The sequence below is a fragment of the Labeo rohita genome, chromosome 1 (genome assembly GCF_022985175.1).
Source record: "Labeo rohita strain BAU-BD-2019 chromosome 1, IGBB_LRoh.1.0, whole genome shotgun sequence".
Classification (NCBI taxonomy): domain Eukaryota; kingdom Metazoa; phylum Chordata; class Actinopteri; order Cypriniformes; family Cyprinidae; genus Labeo; species Labeo rohita.
The window spans coordinates 26688110-26709391 of NC_066869.1; the positions used below are offsets into that span (position 1 = coordinate 26688110).

At 37.1% G+C, this 21282-nt stretch overlaps 1 protein-coding gene across 10 annotated transcripts in view; it reads right to left on the reverse strand.

The window, feature by feature from the left end:
* Positions 1 to 2505: 2505 nt before the first annotated feature.
* gab1 (GRB2-associated binding protein 1) overlaps positions 2506 to 21282 on the reverse strand; it is an 85885-nt gene continuing 67108 nt past the window's right edge. For 6 of the 10 annotated variants that reach the window (XM_051115527.1, XM_051115596.1, XM_051115606.1 and 3 more), the window contains 8 exons: positions 18939 to 19582; positions 17055 to 17146; positions 16662 to 16956; positions 13150 to 13233; positions 9434 to 9527; positions 8776 to 8902; positions 5995 to 6123; positions 2506 to 3296 (listed from right to left, as the gene is read on the reverse strand). In XM_051115527.1, the coding sequence (XP_050971484.1) occupies positions 3138 to 3296; positions 5995 to 6123; positions 8776 to 8902; positions 9434 to 9527; positions 13150 to 13233; positions 16662 to 16956; positions 17055 to 17146; positions 18939 to 19582 (1624 nt within the window). In that variant the 3' untranslated portion in view covers positions 2506 to 3137. Of the gene's footprint in view, positions 3297 to 5994; positions 6124 to 7286; positions 7363 to 8775; positions 8903 to 9433; positions 9528 to 13149; positions 13234 to 16661; positions 16957 to 17054; positions 17147 to 18938; positions 19583 to 21282 lie in introns of those variants that run through there. The other 4 variants (XM_051115537.1, XM_051115564.1, XM_051115555.1 and 1 more) reach the window with 4 other exon arrangements.

Here is a 21282-nt window from a genome sequence, read left to right on the forward strand (position 1 = left end):
CTGTGACATGCTGAATTTCTTTCATTTCAACTGACATAAAATCCACGATATGTAACATGTTCGAGCCAGTAGGAGTGAAGGAGTTAAAAAAAAAAAAAAAACCTGACAATTCCCAAGTTCAAACAAACTGCACTGGTAGATGAACTGTTGTTGAAGTTGCAGCTCACTTACATCCACAGATATCAGGAATCCATTTCTGATTTTAAGGGGACTTTTGGTAAGCAAGCAAGTGAAAAAATGAGCTGCTCAGATTTCGCTTTCCTAGTGATGCATGAAGGAGATCTTATTCTATTAGTACCGCCCCTTAATCTGCATGTTTCCACCCACAACGCTGCCATTCTATTTTTGCGATTTCTTTCCCAGCTGTTTACCTTTACAGACATCACTGTTTTTATAACTTAAGTGTGTTTTTAACATAAACTTGTGTGTATTTGACAGTTTAAGCGCAATAAGACATGAAAGAGAACTGAGTTTAGCACTCACATGCCGTGTGATGGCAGCTTTCTGTGCACGTGCTTCAGATGTGTGGGCTTAGAAAGCCGTATATCAGATGTTTAAACTGTTGTGGCTTTAAAAAGCATGATTTCAGCGCAATAGACATGATAATTAAAACCAAACAGATGTTTACCATCAAAGTATCTGAGGCAGGGTTGCCAGGTTCTCACATCAAAACCCGCCTGATTGGTACTCAAAATTTGCCCAATTGGGTTTCGAGGGGGGCCCCCTATTAACAATTCACGTTCCACGGGGTAAAATACACATTTTTTGGTGGGGTTCCCCTCACAAAATTTGCATTCCAGAGGATAAATATCATGTATTTGGGGTAGCTTCAACAAGCAAACATGGAAAAACAACTCTGGCAACATTTTTAAAGTATCCCAATTACCCAGGAAAACCGCAGACTTGGCAACACTGATCTGAGGTATGAGCTGTAAAGCCACAGCACTATTCTGGAAAAGGAGGCAGGGAGCAGCAGCTCATTTGCATTTAAAAAGACATGCATGAAAACAGAGGGTTTCAAGGGGGGTCCCCATTAAAAAAAAAGAAAAACAACTCTGGCAACAGTATTAAAATAGTCCAATTCCACAGGAAAACCGCGGACTTGGCCACACTGATCTGAAGTATGAGCTGTAAAAGCACAGCCCTATTTTGTAAAAGGGGGCGTGGAGCAGCAGCTCATTTGCATTTAAAGAGACATGCACGAAAACAGCGTGTTTTTGCTTCCACTCAAAATAGGCATTTTCAAAATTATATCATAACACATTCTGGGGACACCTGAGACTTATATTACATCTTAAAAAAAGGGGCATTATAGATGCCCTTTAATATTAACCCATAATGTAATTGAAACTGCAGTTCTGAAAATGGTTAAAAATCATCACAAATTCCATTAGTTGCAATGCCAGCTCCTGAAGTATAATTTTTATTGACTTTATTTTAAAATGTACATTTCTTTCATAATCATTAAAAAAGATATAAAGCATCAGGGTCGGAGGACTCAAAGAAAAAAAAGATTTGAGTAGAAGGGAAACAATATAGGCACAGCTTTGAATCAAAAGACATGCTTGAAAAGCCTGTATCGATATATACAGCAGAAGCCACCAATGGTGTTGCAACACATCAACAGTGTCTTCTTGGCTTAAGAACGGTAGTTAGTAGAGCTATTTTATTTTACACACACAGTAAAGATCTATGCTGATGTATTCTGAATAGATGTATTCTGACATGAGCTAAAATTACGGAACGGATCATATTTACAACATTCAAAAAAAGTCGCAACGGTAAGGCAATTAGTCTCCAAGAGCTGCAGAACTCCATCTGAAATAAATTATCGAAGTGGCAATAAAATGCATTGATAGACCAGTCACACAGAGAACACGGAAACAAAATTAAATTCCTGAAACTACCAGACTGGCTTTTCCTCCCCTCCAAGAAGGCATCTCATACAGCACACAGCCCTTGTAATAATATCTTGCATCATTAGCAATTTCAAAAGGTTTCTATGAGAACATATGAACTGCAACGCTAAAGACATCATCTATAGCTGCAAAATAAAATAAAATAAAATAAACGAAATCTGTTAAAACCTTTCAGTGAGTACCTGACCTTGGCGCTTTTGTAAATTGATACCTTGCTTTGAAGAAAAATAAAAGAGAGAATAAAACCAAACACATAAAACACACAAAAAAACAGAGAAATCTCTTCTCTGGTAAAAACTATCACAGTTCCTGATTCCACCAATAACATTTCATAGTTTCTGATACCATCTCAGACCGTGTAGACTTCTATCCTGCAGAATCCACACCTTAGCCTTAACATACTAGATATTAGATACAAATAAAGGACACTTTTTCATGTACATAACACTTTATACAGTCTGCCTGCTGTCTTAAATGCAAATGCAAACGATAATAATTTTCAAACTAACTCACCTTAGTAGATTTGCGGCTCAAGCAACTCAAAACCTTTTGATTGCACTACCGAATTACAACTGAGGCCCAAAAGAAAAAAAAAAACAAATGGAAAAAAAAATGAAACATAGATGTGTAAAAGTTTCAGATTATCATGGAACTATACACAAAAAACGTTTTAGGCTTCTAAAACGCAACTCACCTTGGCAGTTTTGTGAACATGGAACATTGTTTTTTTTTAAAAAAAACCCTTGACGACAAATTCATCAGACCTGATACACCCCTAGCCCATGGAATAGTGTGCTTCAACACCACGATGTGGGATAACCAATATCCAAAAATCTGAAACTGATGAGTGGGAGCAGTGTATATCCACGTAGTATGAATAACGCTGCTCTGTTAGCGTATTTTTCACTGGGCTTTCAGCCGAAAAAAGCCTCGGCTAGTCCTTCAGCCCCTGTGCAGAGTGCGGTCCCATCCTACTTCGAGTCTGTCAGCTTATACGTGAGGATCCCTCGGATCAGCTCTCCCCTGCGCGGGTGCTGTCGTCTAGCAGGAAGCAGTGTAAACTAGCTGATCTGCGAGCTGTGACCTAGGCGCTGTCACACAGCTGTATCTAAAATCAAACGTGGAGGCCGGATAGGAAGTTCAGAGCGTGTGCAGTGTCCTCCGTTCCTCGGACTCCCGCGAGTCACGACCGTGCAGAAAAGAGGAAAGAGATGGGTGTCATTTGGCCCCTTTGTTGGGGGGATCTTGCTCCGTCGACTGCCGCCCGTCACTCCAGGCCTCACGTGTGCTCTTCAGTGCTTGCGTTCGCTGCTGATCCACCACCACGTAGTCTACCCGCTCGTCTGATGCCGAAATACCAGTCCCGTTACTCTTCTTCTGCAAGGACAAGATATGACAGTCAAAACAGGAGAGATGACCAAAGTACCAACAATTGGGTACCAATTTGATAGTAAAATGAAAAAAATGCAACACTTTCCTACAGTATTAGTCGTGTATAAAACAGACTTTTTAAAATTCTGTATAATAAATAATTATCCGAAAAGTTAAATGTCTTACTGGGGGATATACAACGTATTGGTACAAAATTTAAAGTGACAGTTCACCTTTCAAAAATGAAAATTCTGTCATTAATTACACACCCTGAATTCAGATATTTTTGATGAAATCCAAGAGTGTTCTGACCCTGCACACATTAACTCAAGTCCTTGTTTTTGTTTTCTCTGCACACAATAAGCATTCTCATAGCTTCATAATATTACAGTTGAACCACTGATGTCACATGGACTATTTTAACAATGTCTTTACTACCTTTCTGGGACATGTCAGCTGTTTTGCCGTCTATGCCAGTTCTCATAAAAAACCCCATAATTTGTGTTCCAAAGATGAACGAAGGTCTTACAGGTTTGGAAGGACATGCGGGTGAGTACAGGTGAGGTTAAAAGTTTACATACACTTTGGAGAATCTGCAAAATGTTAATTATTTTACCAAAATAAGAGGGATCATACAAAATGCATGACATTTTTTTTATTTAGTACAGACCTGAATAAGAAATTTCACATAAAAGACACACAAAGCACACAAAAGAAAACAATAGTTGAATTTATAAAAATGACCCTGTTCAAAAGTTTACATATGTTTGATTCTTAATATTGTGTTGTTACCTGAATGATCCACAGCTGTTTTTTTTTTTTTTTTTAGTAATAGTTGTTCATGAGTCTCTTGTTTGTCCTGTAAAAAAAAATCTTTCAGGTCCCACAAATTCTTTGGTTTTTCAGCATTTTTGTGTATTTGAACCCTTTCCAACAATGACTGTATGATTTTGAGGTCCATCTTTTCACACTGAGGACAACTGAGGGACTCATATGCAACTATTACAGGAGGTTCAAACGCTCACTGATGCTCCAGAAGACGATGCATTAAGAGGCAGAGGTGTAAACTTTTGAACAGAATGAAGATGTGTACATTTTTCTAATTTTCCCAAAATACCATATATTTTTCATTTAGTACTGCCCTTCACAAGCTACAGAAGATACTTACTGTACTTGTTTTCCAGAAGACAAAATAAAATAAATTTGCCCTAATCTTCAAACTCACCCCTGGCTCTTAATGCCTTAGATAATAATTGCATACGAGTCCCTCAGTTGTCCTCAGTGTCAAAAGATGGATCTCAAAATCATAGAGTCATTTTTGGAAAGGGTTCAAATACTCAAAAATGCTGAAAAATTAAAGAACTTGTGGGACCTGAAGGATTTTTCTTTGAAGAACAGCAGGCAGTTTAACTGTTCAGTACAAACAAGGGACTCATGAACAACTATCACTAAACAAAAAAACAGCTGTGGGCCATTCAGGTAACAACACAGTATTAAGAATCAGGTATATGTAAACATTTGAACATTATAATTTTTATAAATTCAACTATTATTTTCGTTTGTGGACATCTCTTATGTGAAGTATTTTATTCAGGTCAGTACTTAAAAAATAACATGCCTTTTGTATGATCCCTCTTATTTTGGTAAAATAATTAACATCTTACATACGCAAAATGCACTGTTAATAAGAGAGGCCTCTGGAATGGAATCTATATTCCATTAGGCTGAGAGAAGAACAGACTTCAGTCCTGCTAATTAATGACAAAAAAAAACCTATAGCAGGTGTGTAATCATAGAGCCTGAGGATAAGACGACTGGGGTCAACATGTATTACGCCTCCATTGTTATGCTTAGATTCCTGGAGTCTCATTTATAAAACTATACATAGTTTCCATCCTAAAAGTGTACGCACGCGCAATTTTGCATACGCACAAAATATTTTAGATTTAAAAACCATGCGTACGCCAGAACCTGCGCAAAAATCCCTTTATAAATCCCGGTCTCCTCCCCTAAGTCACCATATATGGAGCTTACAATGCCTAGTTTTACTATGCATAACCTCATCTGCATATCACTTCCATGCACATTCCCATTTTTTATTGCTAAAAATGATCAAGTATCCTTGTTATGTTTTATAATAAATAAATGAAAATATCCATAAAGTGTCCGCCATAATATCGAAGTAAGTGCGCATCGCATTGTTCTTGCTAAAAAAATAAGTTCTATTCTCATAAGATCTACAGTTTAGTTTAAATATGAATTATTGTGCACTTATAGCACTACACGTTATTATTAAAACTTAGCATGCCACGGAAAAAGTGATCGACCTTCTGCGTAATGACTTTTTGTAATTTCAGTACTTATCTCTATTACTGAGAGTAGAATATTTAATGTAAATGAATATCAAAATGAAAACAGAGTTTAAAATCATTTACTTCATTACTTTTCTCACACTAAAAGAGTTTGTATGCATGGTCTAGAATGTCCGTACGGTGCGTACATATTTATGGCAAGTTTTTTTTTTTTTTTTTTAAATTCGGATATGCACGTAGAAAATTGCTTACGCATATTTATATGCCATTTTGTGCGTACGCAACATTTATAATGGAGACCCCTGGTGATTACAACTCATACAAACACATCCATCCGTAATATTTACTTTTACATTTGGTCTAATCCTGATTAATTATTAGTCATATCTTACCTTTCGAGGAGGAGTTGATTTCCCAGGGTCCAAGTCGAGGTCCAGGTACTCCACCTGCTTGTCACCTTTGGGCTTCACCATGGGACTGCCACCTCCATCAGCATTCATTGGTGCTCCTAGCTTCATGTTCTGAGATATTGAAAAAAAAATATTTGAAAAAAAAAGGTTTAATACTAAGAGCTAAGTCAATAGTCAATGTTGCAGTCAGAATTAGTTATTAAACGATTTATTCTACTGATATATTAATCTACTACAATGATACTAGATGATGTAAGTCAAGAGTCTGAATTTTCTAAATAACTAATCTAATCTACCCATCTATCAGTGACATGTTGTTGTTCACCAAACACTCATTTCAATGATTAAATTGGTAATGAGTTGTTGTATGCATTACCATGCCTGCAAAAATATGCAGAAATAGGTCTTTTGAAACTCATTCACATTGACCTGAGAGCTTCCAAATTAATTAATGATCAATGTATGTAATTCAAAACAGTCCTCTATTAGTTCTAGAGGAATCTGTTGAAGGAACAATCTCTGCAGATGTCATTCCAACCTCTAAAAGTGTAATTTGCAAGTTTATTTCCTGTTATTTTAAAGGTATGAGTCATAATAATAATGCATAAATGTAGTTTTTCTAGGCGTTTCAAAATATATCAAACACTTATTTTTATGCTGCTTTATTTACTCAATACAAATTTAATCATCAAATGGCTGACTGGGGAACAACACTACAATGTAAAGCATAGTGTATACACTTTATTGAACACAAAAAAATACAATCATGTATAGCTACAATGACTATCATCCTTAAAAAAAAAATCTGGACTGGACATACACTGTAAAAAGACCTCATAAAACTATGCAAGTAATTTAGGTTCCACTCACGTTGAAATAAACAGGATTTTAAACAGGAAAAAAAAAAAAAAAAACAAACAAAAAAAAAACTTTGTTTTCAAAAGAAGTCTATCATGCTCACCAAGGTTGCATTTATTTAATTAAAAATACAACAAAACAGCAATATTGTGAAATATTATTACAACACTATTTTTTTTATAGGTTTTTTTTTTTCAGGTCATTCGTCATCTAAGTTTTGTGGAACGGCTAGTTCACAAAAGACGACATTTTGAAAAATGTGTGTAACATAACTGCTAATGGTCACCATTGACTTTGATAGTATTTTTAGATTTTTTTGTAGGCTGAGTAAAAGATGACAATTTTCATTTTTGGGTGAACTACCCCTCAAAACACATCCAGAGTGGAGTTGAGTTCACTTTCATAACCCTGCTCACCTCATCCAGGTGGTCTAGACCTGACACTTCTCTCTTTATAGGAGTGATGGGAACTGTACAGTAGAAGGACTCCTCTCTACAGAATGGAGGGACATTGAGGACAGGAGGAGCAGAAAAATCAAAGAGTAAACAGGAAACAAAATGGCAAAGGCACACAGAGAAATGAAAAATGCAAAATATAGATGAGGCAGACAAGAGGATCCACACAAGAAAACAAGGAACAGAATGGAGGAAATAAGAAACAGAAAAGAGGCAGAGAAATGTCTCCAAAGTACTGGCAGTTGAAACCAGTGTAACAAAAGCCACACTGTGCAGTGTTACTGCTGACATGCCAAGATGTTAGCAAACAAAACAAGCCATGCACAGAAAGCTCCATATCAAGAAAATAATGCATTTAAATTTAAGAAAAAACATCAACACAAACATGGAACAACAAAGATGAAAGACCCTTCAGGTGAAACCAAGGGGGAAAAAAAGAAATGTAAAAAAGACACAACAACAGAAATAAAAGAAAACCTGGAAAAAATTCAATCTGTTGACTGACCACAAAAATAGCCTACCACCCACCATCAAATTTCTGGGAACCTGTAATTTAGTTCTCAATCTAGTGTTTATGCCAATTTATAAAATAAAATAAAATCTTCTAAAATAAAATTTTCTTAAAAAATGAAAGTGACAGTCAAGGCTTTTGCATTGCTGTTAAAAAACTATTTTCTTTTAAAATATTTAAAAAGAACAATTATTTTAAATTGCAACAATATTTCACAATATTACCACTTTTACTGTATTTTGATCAAATAAATGTAGCCTTGATAAGCATAAGAGACTTCTTTCCAAAATATCTTACAGACTTTAAAATTCCAGCCGTCAATGTATGTGTATACAAATTACTTCTACATTACTTCTACATTATTTTATATAAATATCTTTATATACATATATATACACTGAACATATTCCAGTTGTGACTGCATGAATTACACTACCAGTCAAAAGTTTTTTTTTTTTTACTTTTAATGTTTTACTTTAAAGTCTCTTCTGCTCATCAAGCCTACATTTATTTGATCCAAAGTACAGCAAAAACAGTATTATATATATATATATACTCAACCGTTTCAAATACTGATACTAATAAAAAAATGTTTCTTGAACAGCAAATCAGCATCTTAGAATGATTTCTGAAGGATCATGTGACACTGAAGACTGGCTTAACATTTGCTTAACATTTTGCTTTGATCACAGAAATAAATTACATTTTTAAAAAAATTAAAAAAGAAAGCAGTTATTTTAAATAGTAAAAATAGTTCACAATTTTACTGTTTTTCCTATACTTTGGATTAAATAAATGCAAGCTTGGTAAGCAGTGAGACTTCTTTAAAAAAAAAAAAAAAAAAAAACATTAAAAATCTTACTGTCCAAAAACTTCTGACTGGTGATGCATATTTATAACTGAGTGGAACAATTGCTGTGGTGTTTTTTTTTTACATACTGGTTCATCTGCAGACATATTAGCGTGTTGCATGGTTACATAATTCTCATCACAGTCGTCGGAGTCGCTGCTGGAGGCAGTGCTATGCCCCGAGGATGGTCTGGGGGCTGCAGTACACCTAGAGGGGCTGAGCAGCGGGACAACATTTACACTGCCGCTCACACGTACACACACACAATAAAACAACAAAACAAACACTCGTGGTCTGGATTAATGCAAGGTCTGAGCTGTCAGTCTTTGGCTGATAATGTGGAAGCCAAAACACACTGGCAGTCAAAAAAGACCTTCAGTGGCATTGATTCACACACTTTCAGCGTTCCAGACACATGAGACACATGGCACCTACATCAATGTATTAATTCAAGAACTCAATAAATAATTCAAGAACACAATTCATGCCTTTATTGGACTTTCATCACAACCACTTTTGTTATTATGTGGTGTTAGGTAGTGATGACAGCCGAATCACTTATGAACATAAATTATGGCGACGTTTTACTATCAACACTACCATTTTACTATTATGGGATGTTAGGACAAGACTATAGGAATGCATGAATGATTAGTTATTTAGCCTGTGGTGTCTGTTGTGTGGAGGCCATGCAGAACCATGCTTAAAATACTGATCTGTTTGAGTGGAAACATGACCGGCACTTACTCCCTCGTGAAGGATCTGGTCACGGGGGAACGGACCGGCGCCGTATACTCCTCCCACTCAGCCAGAGGCTTGATCTCCAAAGGGGCTGGCTTAACTGCAAAAAAACCCATCAGTTTAATGCAGGAAAATGTTCCAGATGATACAAAACCACCCAAAGGTTTGGCCTAATACATGGTTATTATCAACAAGAGAAGTACTAATATTAAAAATGACACGTGAACAAACATTTGTGATTTTCTCATAAACTGTTTGGAAGCAATTCAATGGGACATATTAATAAAGATTTATAAACACTGACACAAATTTTCATGAAGTTCAGATGGTGATTCTTTACTTTTAGCCAGTAGAGGGCGATGCCTGCTACTTAGTACATATTGGGAGTCAGAAGTAAACAAGTAACTTTTCTTCAATGGGATAAGTACGTTTCACTTCATTTTTACCACTTAAGCCTTAAATCAAATACAGGACCAAGTCATGAAAACTGAAATCACGCCTTAGGGAAATCTGGAGAGGTTGAAAAGAAATGCCACTGCCAAAGGAAGGTCAAAAATGAGTAATAATCACACATATCCTCTCTCTTCCCCTTCTCACATATAAGCAGCATCTGATTTAGTTATTGCAGCTGGCCCAAAACTAAGCTGAGCTGAGATACACCCAATCTGGCAACTGAGGAGTAGCTGTAGCTGGCTGAAACGCACACCAGCTGGTGCCAGTGTGCGAGGGAAGAAACCACAGACTGATATGCATCTCAAGGCCCTAACTGAACTTTTTGGGCACAAAATGCATCTTGAGTGCGTTATAAAATATTCTAATAATACATGGTACTATGATCACCTCTTAGAAAAATTGCATTACAAAATGTATGATTTTATTTTTGATGTTTCAAACTTTTTTTTCCAGCCATCTGTGAACTGCTCCAGTAGCATTTTGTTGGCAGTGAATGGGTGCCGTCAAAAGACCAAAGAGTTGATAAACTCATTTGCAATGCTTTTATCAGCTTTTGGACTCATTCTGACGGCACCCATTCACTCAGACAATCCACTACATTAGTAAGCAAGTTATGTAATGCTACATTTCTCCAAATCTGTTCCCATGAACAAACAAACTCATCTAGACCTTGGATGGCCCGAAGGTGAGTACACATTAAGCAAATCTTCATTTTAGAGTGATTATTCCTTTAAACCCTTTTTTTTTTTTTGTATATTCGGTATTTAAACACCCTGATGGCAGACACACTACCGTACAACAGTTTGGGGTCAGTAAGATGTTAATATTTTAATACTAAATTAATATTTTTATTCAGGAAATATGTGTTAAACTGATAAAATATATATATATATATATATAATAAATATACAGTATACTTGAATAAAAACAATCACTTTACAGCACTATTTAAAATATGCTAAAATAGAAAATTGTAAAATTGTATTTTAAATTGTAATAGTATTTCACAATATTACTGTTTTTACTAACATCAAAAAATCTTACTGACCACAAACTTTTGAACATCAGTGTATCTTTGAACTTCCTGATAGCAAAGCAGCATCAGGAAGCTCCCACAATTTTATCCAGACACCTGGATTGCTCCTCACACTGTTAGTCATAATACGATTCATCCGCCCACTTTCAGCTCTTGTCAATATGACTCAAAAATGCTTATGAGAATGTGTTGGTTAAGTGTTTATAATGTTTATGACTCGTAGGTCAGTGAGCGGTTTGACAGTGAAGGTGTTTGTAGAGACACTGATGATTGAGTGTCGAATGTTAATCTGTTAGTTTAACCTGCGATATCAAGTGTGTTAGCCTCCCTCCACCGGTTAGACACAAGCATCACTCAGAACCAGAACCTTAAAACCTCATCTATCACAAATTCATTTGCTTAATAACCAGCTGACCAACCATTTGAGAAATAAATCCAACAGCCTTCACGGGGACCGCAATCTGTGCACACAACAGACAATGCAACGGATAGGCAACAGCATCAGTGACTTAATTATAAAAATATTTGAGTGGAAACCCAAGTTCTTCCATACACTACAGGTAGTGACTTTTTGTATGATAGGCTACATTCACACAGTCTGTGTTTGGGATTGGAAACCATATTTACAATGAGTTGTCCCAAACTAGATTGAATACTCTCTCTGTATTAAAGAATAAGCAAAGTGAAGCCCCTTTTTCTATTAAGTGTAAATAATGCCTGTAACCAGTGTAGCAGTTACTCAAGTAAATGTTGAGTAATATACATGGTTATAAGCTCAGAACATTTCAGGAAGTGAATTTTAGTTCAAAATGCAGTTATTACTGTCATTTATAGCCAACTGTGCATACAGTTTGGGAACCCCTTGCAGAATCTGTAAAAATGTGAATAATTTGAACAAAATAAAAGAGATCATACAAAATGCATGTCCGGAGTAATATATTTTACATAAAAGATGATTACATATAAACTACAAGACAAAAACATAGCTGAAGTTGTTAAAACAGCACCCTGCAAAAGTTTGGAAACCCTTGGTTCTTAATACTGTGTGTGGTTACCTGGATGATCTTTCGTGATGGTTGTTCATGAGTCCCTTGTCTGTTCTGAACAGCTAAATTGAGCACCGTTTTTCATAAAAATCCTCCAGCTCCTGCAGATTCTTTATTTTTCCGGCAACTTTTGCATATTTAAACACTTTCCAGCAGTGTCTGTATGATTTTGAAATCCATCTTTTCACAATGAGGACAATTAAGGGACTCAAACACAACTAAAGGTTCAAACGGTCACTGATGCTCCAGAGGGAAACACGATACATTAAGAGCCGGGGGTGAAAACTTTTTGAATTTGAAGATCAAGGCAAATTGTACTTAATTTGTCTTCCGGGAAACATGAATGTATCTTCTGTTGCGTCCAAAGGGCAGTACTAAATTGAAATATAAAAAGATATTTCATCAAAATATGTAAAATCTGGACATCTTCATCCTGTTCAAAAGTTTTCACCCCCCGACTCTTAATGCATTGTGTTTCCTTTGTCTTGTGGACGATATGTAAACATCTTTTTTGTAAAATATCTTACTCAGGACAGTACTAAATAAAAAATAACATGCATTTTGTATGATCTCTCTTATTTTGTTAAAATGATTCACATTTTCACAGATTCTGCAAAGGGGTTCCCAAACTTTTGCATTAAACTATATAACCGTTTTCACGTTACGGCAGATAACCAATAAATGGCTAATATTAACACACCAAATTTTGAAATTTTGGTGCTGCTGATGCAGGAAGTATACTTGTAGCTTCATAACATTACAGTTGAACCACTGACGTCACAAGGACTAGGGTCATAAAGCTCTCGAATTTCATCAAAAATATCTTAATTTGTGTTCTGAAGATGAACAAAGGTCTTAGAGGTTTTGAACAACATGAGAGTGAGTAATTAATGACAAATCATTCATTTTCGAGTGAACTTTAAACCTTTAAATTGACAAAAACATCCCTAGTTAGAACCATATTCTTCTGCTGTGTGAAAGTAGCCATATTCTCTGTTTGTAAGTCACTTATATCAAGGTTTTGATAGCTGTCAATCAAAAATGCAGTGAGGGCCAGTTTTTGCTGAAATTTAATTTGATCTATTACTGTTGGAAATGTATCATTCACAATCAGAGCTTCACAAAAACACACCTCCTCAGAACTGAGGAGGTAAACAGTGAGAGTAGCATTCTGTCGAGGTACGTACCCTTACGCCGTCTTGAGAATTCACCTATGGTTTGGGAGTCGGTTCGCTCAAGACCGACTGCTCTGTTTATTTTAGGGCTCTGACCTGAATTGGTGAGAAAAAACTTCTTTGTTACATGTCTCCTTTTGAAAGAATCGGCCTTGTCTTCTTCTAAACTTCACACCCATGCAATTTAGCACAATCACGGCCACCTCCATCACTCGTGCCTCTTCTTTTTTGCCGAACAGATATGTGTTGGGCTGCTGCCATGGCAACAACTCTTCATGCATTTAAGACATGCGATGAACAAGGCTTCCCCACAAAGATGGACTCGAGCGAGACATGCACAGGGTTAAACAGACACACGTGGGTGAGTAAAGCATTCACACCAACCGACGACACGCCAGCATGTGGCTCAGCCAGACAGAAGGGTTCGGTAATGTCTTTGTAATATTAGAAAAATTAAACCACGTATTTTTCTGCTATATGCATATAGCCACCAGAAGAAACACCAGAAGTCAACGGTGATGATGGCCACAATTAAACAACAGGCCAAACACAAAAAAAAAGAGCAGAATATCACAATGATTTCCAAGATTGAAGGAGTTAAAAGTTTGATGTAGGAAAAGATAGAAACCAGACAGAACAGAGACTGATATTTTGACTAATACAGAGCAGCCACTAAAAGTATAGAGAGAGAACAAACACACTAGTACACAAAGTACCCAACAACTGCCTATAAAATACCACCAAAGCCATTGGAATCACACCATGTTCAGAAAAAGCTCGCAAACACAAAACAAATACAACAAGCTGCAGTCTAAAGAGCAGTAGAAAGAACACTGGACATTTGAGAATGATGAGAAAAGTATTTTGAGTATTGTGCTTGGCCCATGTTTAGAAAATAGAAAAAATATTTTAAAGAAGACCTATTTTATTACCCTACATGCACTACCTGGCCAAAAGCATGTGGACACCCGTAAGTCACACCTAGGGCTGCCCTCGACTAAATATTTTTTCTGGTTGACTAGTAGTCATTCATTTAAACATTTAGTCACATGTTTATTAATAAACCATATAAATCATAATAATGAGCCTTTAATTGACTACATAGCACTCAAGCGCACTTAATACTCCATAATTATGAATGTGTGTCAGGGAAAAACAGCAAGGAGGCTGCAATAATGTTTTAATAATTTATTGATAAACTAGTGCTTTCTCTGTTTTCAGTTTAAGACATGGGTGCTCAACCCTGGTCCTGGAGATCGACTTTCCTGCAGAGTTCAGCTCCAACCCTGACCAAACACACCTGAACCAGCTAATTAGGATCTGAAGGAGCACTTGATAATTACAGACAGGCGTGTTTGATTAGGGTTGGAACTAAACTCTGCAGGAAGGTTGATCTCCAGGAACAGGGTTGGACATCCGTGGTTTAAGAGATAAAGTCGGCAACACTGACTCGTCATCTCTTCAGTAGTGATGCGCTTGTATCCATGTTTGCATCATGTCTGCAAGGCAAGTATACACAGAGTTTCTGAGTTTCGCTCTCAAGTTCACAGAAACTGAGACGGCAGAAAGCACTTCCTGTTTATTTTCATTATTTTACAAAAGTGCACCGTTTCGTTGTTATTCTGAGTGCACACAAATAAATGTAGAGTCTTTACAGACTCAAAAGACGTATTATTTTAATCTGTAAGACCAAAAATGATGGAGTATTTTAAGTGACCGCACTGGCGCCTCCATCTGTCATGCAGTGAGTGCACTACTGTTCTGTTCCACACAGACACATATATAGTGCACATTTTTCTCGGTTAACATTAGATTGAGCGGCCATGTAAAGTTGCTACTGCTTACATAGTTTAGATGATAAGCCATATTTGAGGTCGATGAATGATAGGCGAGTGTTTAGATGTCCTGCCCTATGTACTATATCACATAGACCAGCCGCTAACAATCTGTCTGTCACGGACTGCGTGCCACTTCCTGTGAATTTTTTTCTGCAACTAAGCGACTGATAAAATTTTGGTCAACCAAGCCTCTTCTTCTTGACTAAAGGTTAATCGACATTTAGGGGGCAGCCCTAGTCACACCATCTGACAAATTAGCAAACAAAGCAACCCTTCATTTATTCAAGAGAATAAAATGATGGCTGTTGCAGTCAGTTAAACGTATGAGGCAGATTAATGTCTGACTGGGCCAATCTTTTGAGCTAATTATTGAGTCACATGACTTGAAATGTCAAATGACTTTATTGTACAGCTATTTATTTGGTCAATGTATTTTTTATACCTTTTAGAACAACCTTTTTTTTTTTTCCAAGGTCACACTTTATTTTTGTTTTGGTTACAATGAAATTACAAATAAGTAGGGTTTGGTTTAGGAATTTTGTATAATTTAATGGTATTACTACAGTAAGTACATGTAACATGTATAGTGTACAAAAATCAAGGTGCAAATAAAGTTTCTGATTTCGTTTACTTATAAATATGTTAGGTCTGGATAAAAAAGTGTTGATTTCTCGATTAATCGATTCTCATTTTTATGAAACTTAAATCCCAAAAATCAATTAGCCTAGCCTGTTTTCAGTTAATGAATGGAACATTCTAACGCGCCTCCCATTCAATACACTGCAATAAGCTTTGTGCTTAGTTACTTTTCATATGAAGCACAGTCTCATGATTTATATTCCGCCCGTTTAATTACAGTATTCAAATAATAAATGCCGTTTTGGTGCTGTTTAATGTGGAGTGGTAGATCGCTGTATATATATACTTTTTTTTTTTTCTCCACTAAAAAGCATTGCTGCTTGATTTTATGCACTTGCTAGTCATGGGTGTCACTGAAATCACCAAATCTGTTAATTACACAGGTTTCCACATAGTTCTGGCCAAGTGGTGCCTCTCCTTTGCATGTAACTTGCTGTCTCTTGCATTAGCCAGCGCTTGGAAACAGTAACACGTAATTGAAGATACACGATGGTTTCGGATGAGCGCAGAGAGCTGCTGCCATTAATGTTTAGATCAATAGTGCTGTCCCAGCTGGCTACTGATGTTTCGGCCCGCTTGTGCAACGTTCAGCACGTCCCCTTTTTCTCTCAGACCAGATTGAAATTCCCCTCGCAGGTCTGGCCATCAAAGAGGTCTTTCACTAAGGCACAATGGGGACAGAGGTGACCGCTCCAGGCTAACGGCGCAGACAGGCTCCCTCATACCCCGAGCTCGGAGTCTGTAGACAATAGCTTCTTTTATTTGTGAGGTCACATGCTAACGATTAAAACGCAAAGGTCATTGAAACAGCAGTGCGGACTAGTTCGCTAAGCGAGTTGAAAGATCCGTAATGCGAGTTATGACTGCAGCCTGAGAACTCAATTAAAGGTTTATGTGGACGAAATGTTTCATAAGCATGGGCCGGCACCTGTTAGTAATAAAGGTGGTAATGAGAGTTGCTGAAGAGATGCAAGCGCTGTACACATTAACAGAACTCCTCCTCAACTATAATCACACACCACAAACGAAACAAACCTCAGGACTCACCTTTACGGTCAGGTTTGAGGTTGCGGTCTACTGGTGGCGGTTGGCATTCGGGGATGTGCACCGGTCTACGTGGTGGGGTCTTGGGGCTGGAGCGGAAGCCCATGTGAGCTGGAGGGGGCACCTGTTTTCCGAGGGAAGAGAACTCCACTGTGCCCGGTGTCATGGGCACATAGTTTGATTCCTGAATGGGTTCTGACAGGCTGCCGGAGCGGTGATGTGAGGAAGAGTGGACAGTCATGGGCACATAGTTCTCATCCATCTCTTCAGCTCCTACTGGCACCATGCCTTTATTTTTCTACATGCATCCAAGAACAGGAAAGAAACTGTTGAGGATTCTTACAAGACAGGGCCAAGCCTTAAAATAGATAAAGCTTATTCATTAGGAAAACTTACAAAATAGTTGTTCATGCTTTCATTAAAATCAAAGCAACTTTTATCTGGGGGGAAGGGACGGGGTATATCATAGCAGTCTTGAGATCCGTAATCTGTTAAAAAAAAACAAAAACAAAATAAATTAATGCAGTCAAAAGAAGAAGAAAAAAAGTCACAGAACCACCTCTCTTATGCTGACCAAAGCTGCATTTATTGTTATCAATAAGATATTTTAAAACAGTAATACTATTATTATGTAAAATTTCTAGATTTAATGCATTTTAAAATGTAGTTTATTCCTGTGTTGGCAATGCTGAATTTTCAGCAGCCATTACTCCAGTCTCCAGTGTCACAAGAGCAGCATTATTTAAAACAGAAATCTTTTGTAATCAGTATATCTTCACATTCATTTTTGACCAAATTTATGCATTCTTGCAGAATATTAGTCTCTTCTTCCTTTTTTTCTCAATTGTTCCATCCTTGCTGTGTAAGTGCATTGATTTATTATATAGTTGTGCATTATTATGGAGGCATATGTGCAGAAGGGAGTGTACGTAAACAATCTCAATATCACAATACCACCAAACAACACTAGAGGGACCCACTCATGACTACATGACCCATTGTTCAGCACAAACAGCTTGATGGCCTCCTATTAAAATATCCTGAGTGAAAGATTAGCCAGAAAATAAGAAAAAGTCAATAAAATCAGGATTTAGGGTCAAGAAAAATCAAGATACCCACAATACAGACTTTAATATTTATATTGTACCTGCTTATGAATTGTAAAATTAATTAATTTAATTTATATATATTTTTTAATTCATTTATTATTTTAATTAATTAATTAAAAACAACAACAACAACAACAACAGTGGGCTACATTTTAGTGCTTTTTCATATATCTCAATCACACTGGCAAACTGTGAAGAAAAAAAACACCAAAGTGGTGCCCTTCCCATTATTTATACATGTTTATATTAGTCCTTTATCCGCTTTGTTACAGGCCGCTTACCATATCTGTCAAATATGCGCAATGAAGATTTGAAAACATGTAGTAATTACAATAGTTCAAAAATGTAAGCAAAGTCAACCAGCCCCAATCATTTATAATGTAAACAATTATTATACACTACTGTTTAGAAGTTTGAGGATGGTACGATTTTTTTTTTAAACATTTTTGAAAAAAAAAAAGTCTCGTAAGCTCAGCAAGGCTTTTTTTGGTCAAAAATACAGCAAGAACAGTAAAATTGAAAAATATTGTTACAATTTTAAATAACCGTTTATGCAATTTACTCCTATGATGAAAGCTGAATTTTCAGCAGCAATTACTCCAGTCTTCAGCGTCACAAGATCGTTTAGAAATCATTTAGATATACTGATTTACTGCCTAATACAGTATATATACAGTTGAGGTCAAAAGTTTACATGATGCTTCAGAAACCTTCTGTAATAGTTGTGAAAAGATGATCATTTTTCTGAAGAACAGTGGGCAGTTTAACTGTTCAGGACAAACCACAGCTGAAGATCATTCAGGTAACAACACAGTTTTTAGAATCAAGTGTATGTAAACTTATGAACAGGGTCATTTTTATAAATTCAACTATTATTTTTTCTAGTCTGTGTTTTATGTGAAATATCTTATTCAGGTCAGTTCTAATCAAAAAAATAACACGTATTTTGTATGATCCCTCTATTTTGGTAAAATAGTAAACATTTGACCTCAACTGTATATAATATATAGGCAGTAAAGGCCAATAAACAATAAAAGCAGTCCACAAGTTGAAGTTCAGATTCTAAACCATTACACTACTTGGGATTTTGAGCTTGTATTATTACTGCACTGTTGCTTTCATAGTGATGGTAATATATCACAGGTGACTGAAATACCTGATATTCTCCTACCTTTACGCAGACGTGAAGAATCCACTGTACCAATGGTGTTGCTCCTTAGTGCTTTATTCCCTCCTGTACTAGATGGCACGCAGTAATTCCCGTCAGTCTCAGACACTGACCGTGGCACCACATACGTGTCCGTGGGTGACCGCTCAGGTGGGACTGCTCCTGTGGTCAGTAAAGGCTTAGGCGGACGAGGGGGCGGTACCACATCTGTGGCCCCTGAAACAGCCTCCACCCCAGCTGTACGGGGAACCTGGTAGGTGCAGTTACTTCCAGGTGTTGGTGGAATATCATAGCTAACTGATAAGTTCCGAAACTGGGCCTCTAAAGAGGGTTTACGACCAGGCGTGTTAAAGACATAGAGTTCACCGGGCTCACCGTCAGTAGCGGAAGTAGAGGACGCCGACTTCGGTAGCAGCACAGTGTCCTGAGAGTAACTTCGGGGCAGGTGGTACAGGCCCTGCGAGTCGGCCGACAACGAGTGTCCGCGTGAAGGAGGAGAATCATAGAGCCCAGCGGCATGCTGGGTAGGAAAGAAACCATTGACCGAGGCGTGCTTGGAGGAGGAGGAGGTGGGCGTGTGGTGGGAAGGGAGGTTGTCATTACAGTCGGGTTCGGAGGAGGTAGACTTGGAGCATTCGCCATGGGCCCTGTAAAGAAGCCCATGCATGAGATACAGATTATAAGTTAACTAACTGAAACAAATGCCAGCTTAAAAATTAAAACAAACTTCTCATCAATACAAAGACAAAAACACCCCTTCAAACACATACCACGTTATTTGTGATATCATGCTGCCTGCAAATAAGTTTCGTCATTATGAAAATCGCAGTATGAATTAGTCCTTGTGTTTTTAAAGAGACGGGTCACCCAAAAATAAAAAATAAAGTCATTATTACTCGCCCCCATGTCGTTCCAGACCCGTAGGACCTTTGTTCATCTTAAGAACACAAATTAACATATTTATGATGAAATCTAAGAGCTTTCTGACCCTGCATAGACAGCAACACTACTACCATGTTAAAGGCCAAGGAAGGTAGTAAGGACTTCGATAAAATAGTCCATGTGACATCCATGTTTTCTTTGCACACAGAAGGTAATATTACTTCATAAAATTAAGGTTGAACCAAATTTTACTATTTTAACAATGTCCTTACTACCTTTCTGGGCCTTGAACATAGTAGTAGTGTTGCTGTCTACACAGGGTCAGTAACCTCTGATTTCATCAAAAATATCTTAATTTGTGTTCTGAAGATAAACAAAGGTCGTACGGGTTTGAAATGACATGAGGGTGAGTAATTAATGACAGAATTTTCATTTTTTGGTGAACTAACCCTTTAATTAACTGGCCTGTAAAAGATAATGTATAGTCAGTTGGTCATTACTGCATAATAATTGAACCCTGAAGTGGTTTATATTGCAATATTGACCAGCCAACTATATTATCCTGCTTATTACACAGCAACTTGGCAAGTAAAGATGCATCCCAGAGTTTGGTGCAAAGTGTAAAAGCATCACTAACATCAGCGTAATTTACATAAAACTCTGAGGCAGTTTTGCAGTATGCAATTGTACGTTAAAGTACATGAAGAACAGCAATGATAACTATGCTCACTACCAAATGCACCTTTATAAAAGAAAAGACAAAATATTGATTTAATAAAACAATTGTGATAGAACAAAGAGACAACACTCTACTAGTTTAATGTCAGACATGTGGTTCCAAAAACAACGGTCAAATATAGTTTAACGATCATTACACAATATTTGACCACAGAATGCAATGACTGGCCAATGTTATCAAGTATTCCAGAAAGCCATGTAATAAACTTTTTGCTATAAAACTACAACTGACAAGGTTAGTGCCAAATACAACCATGCACGTCACATTTCACACAAGCCCTGGTTCAAACTATGCATGCACACTCCTTTAAAAGGAGAAGTTCACTTCCAGAACAAAAATTTTACAGATAATTTATCCACCCCCTTGTCATCCAAGATGTTCATGACTTTTTTTCTTCAGTTGCAAAAAAAATGTTTTTTGAAGCAAACATTTCAGAATTTCTCTTCATATAGTGGACTTCTATGATGCCCCCGAGTTTGAACTTCCAAAATGCAGTTTAAATGCAGCTTCAAAAGGCTCTAAACAATTCCAGCCGAGGAAGAGGAGGAACAATTGACAATTTATATACTTTTTAACCTCAAATGCTTGTCTTGTCTAGCTCTGCGTGAAGTCTGTGTATTCCGGTTCTGTGTATTCAACAGTTAAGAGTAGGTCGAAAAACTCCCATCTCAGTTTCTCCTCCAACTTCAAAATCGTCCTACATCTCTGCAGAAGTACTGACCCAGT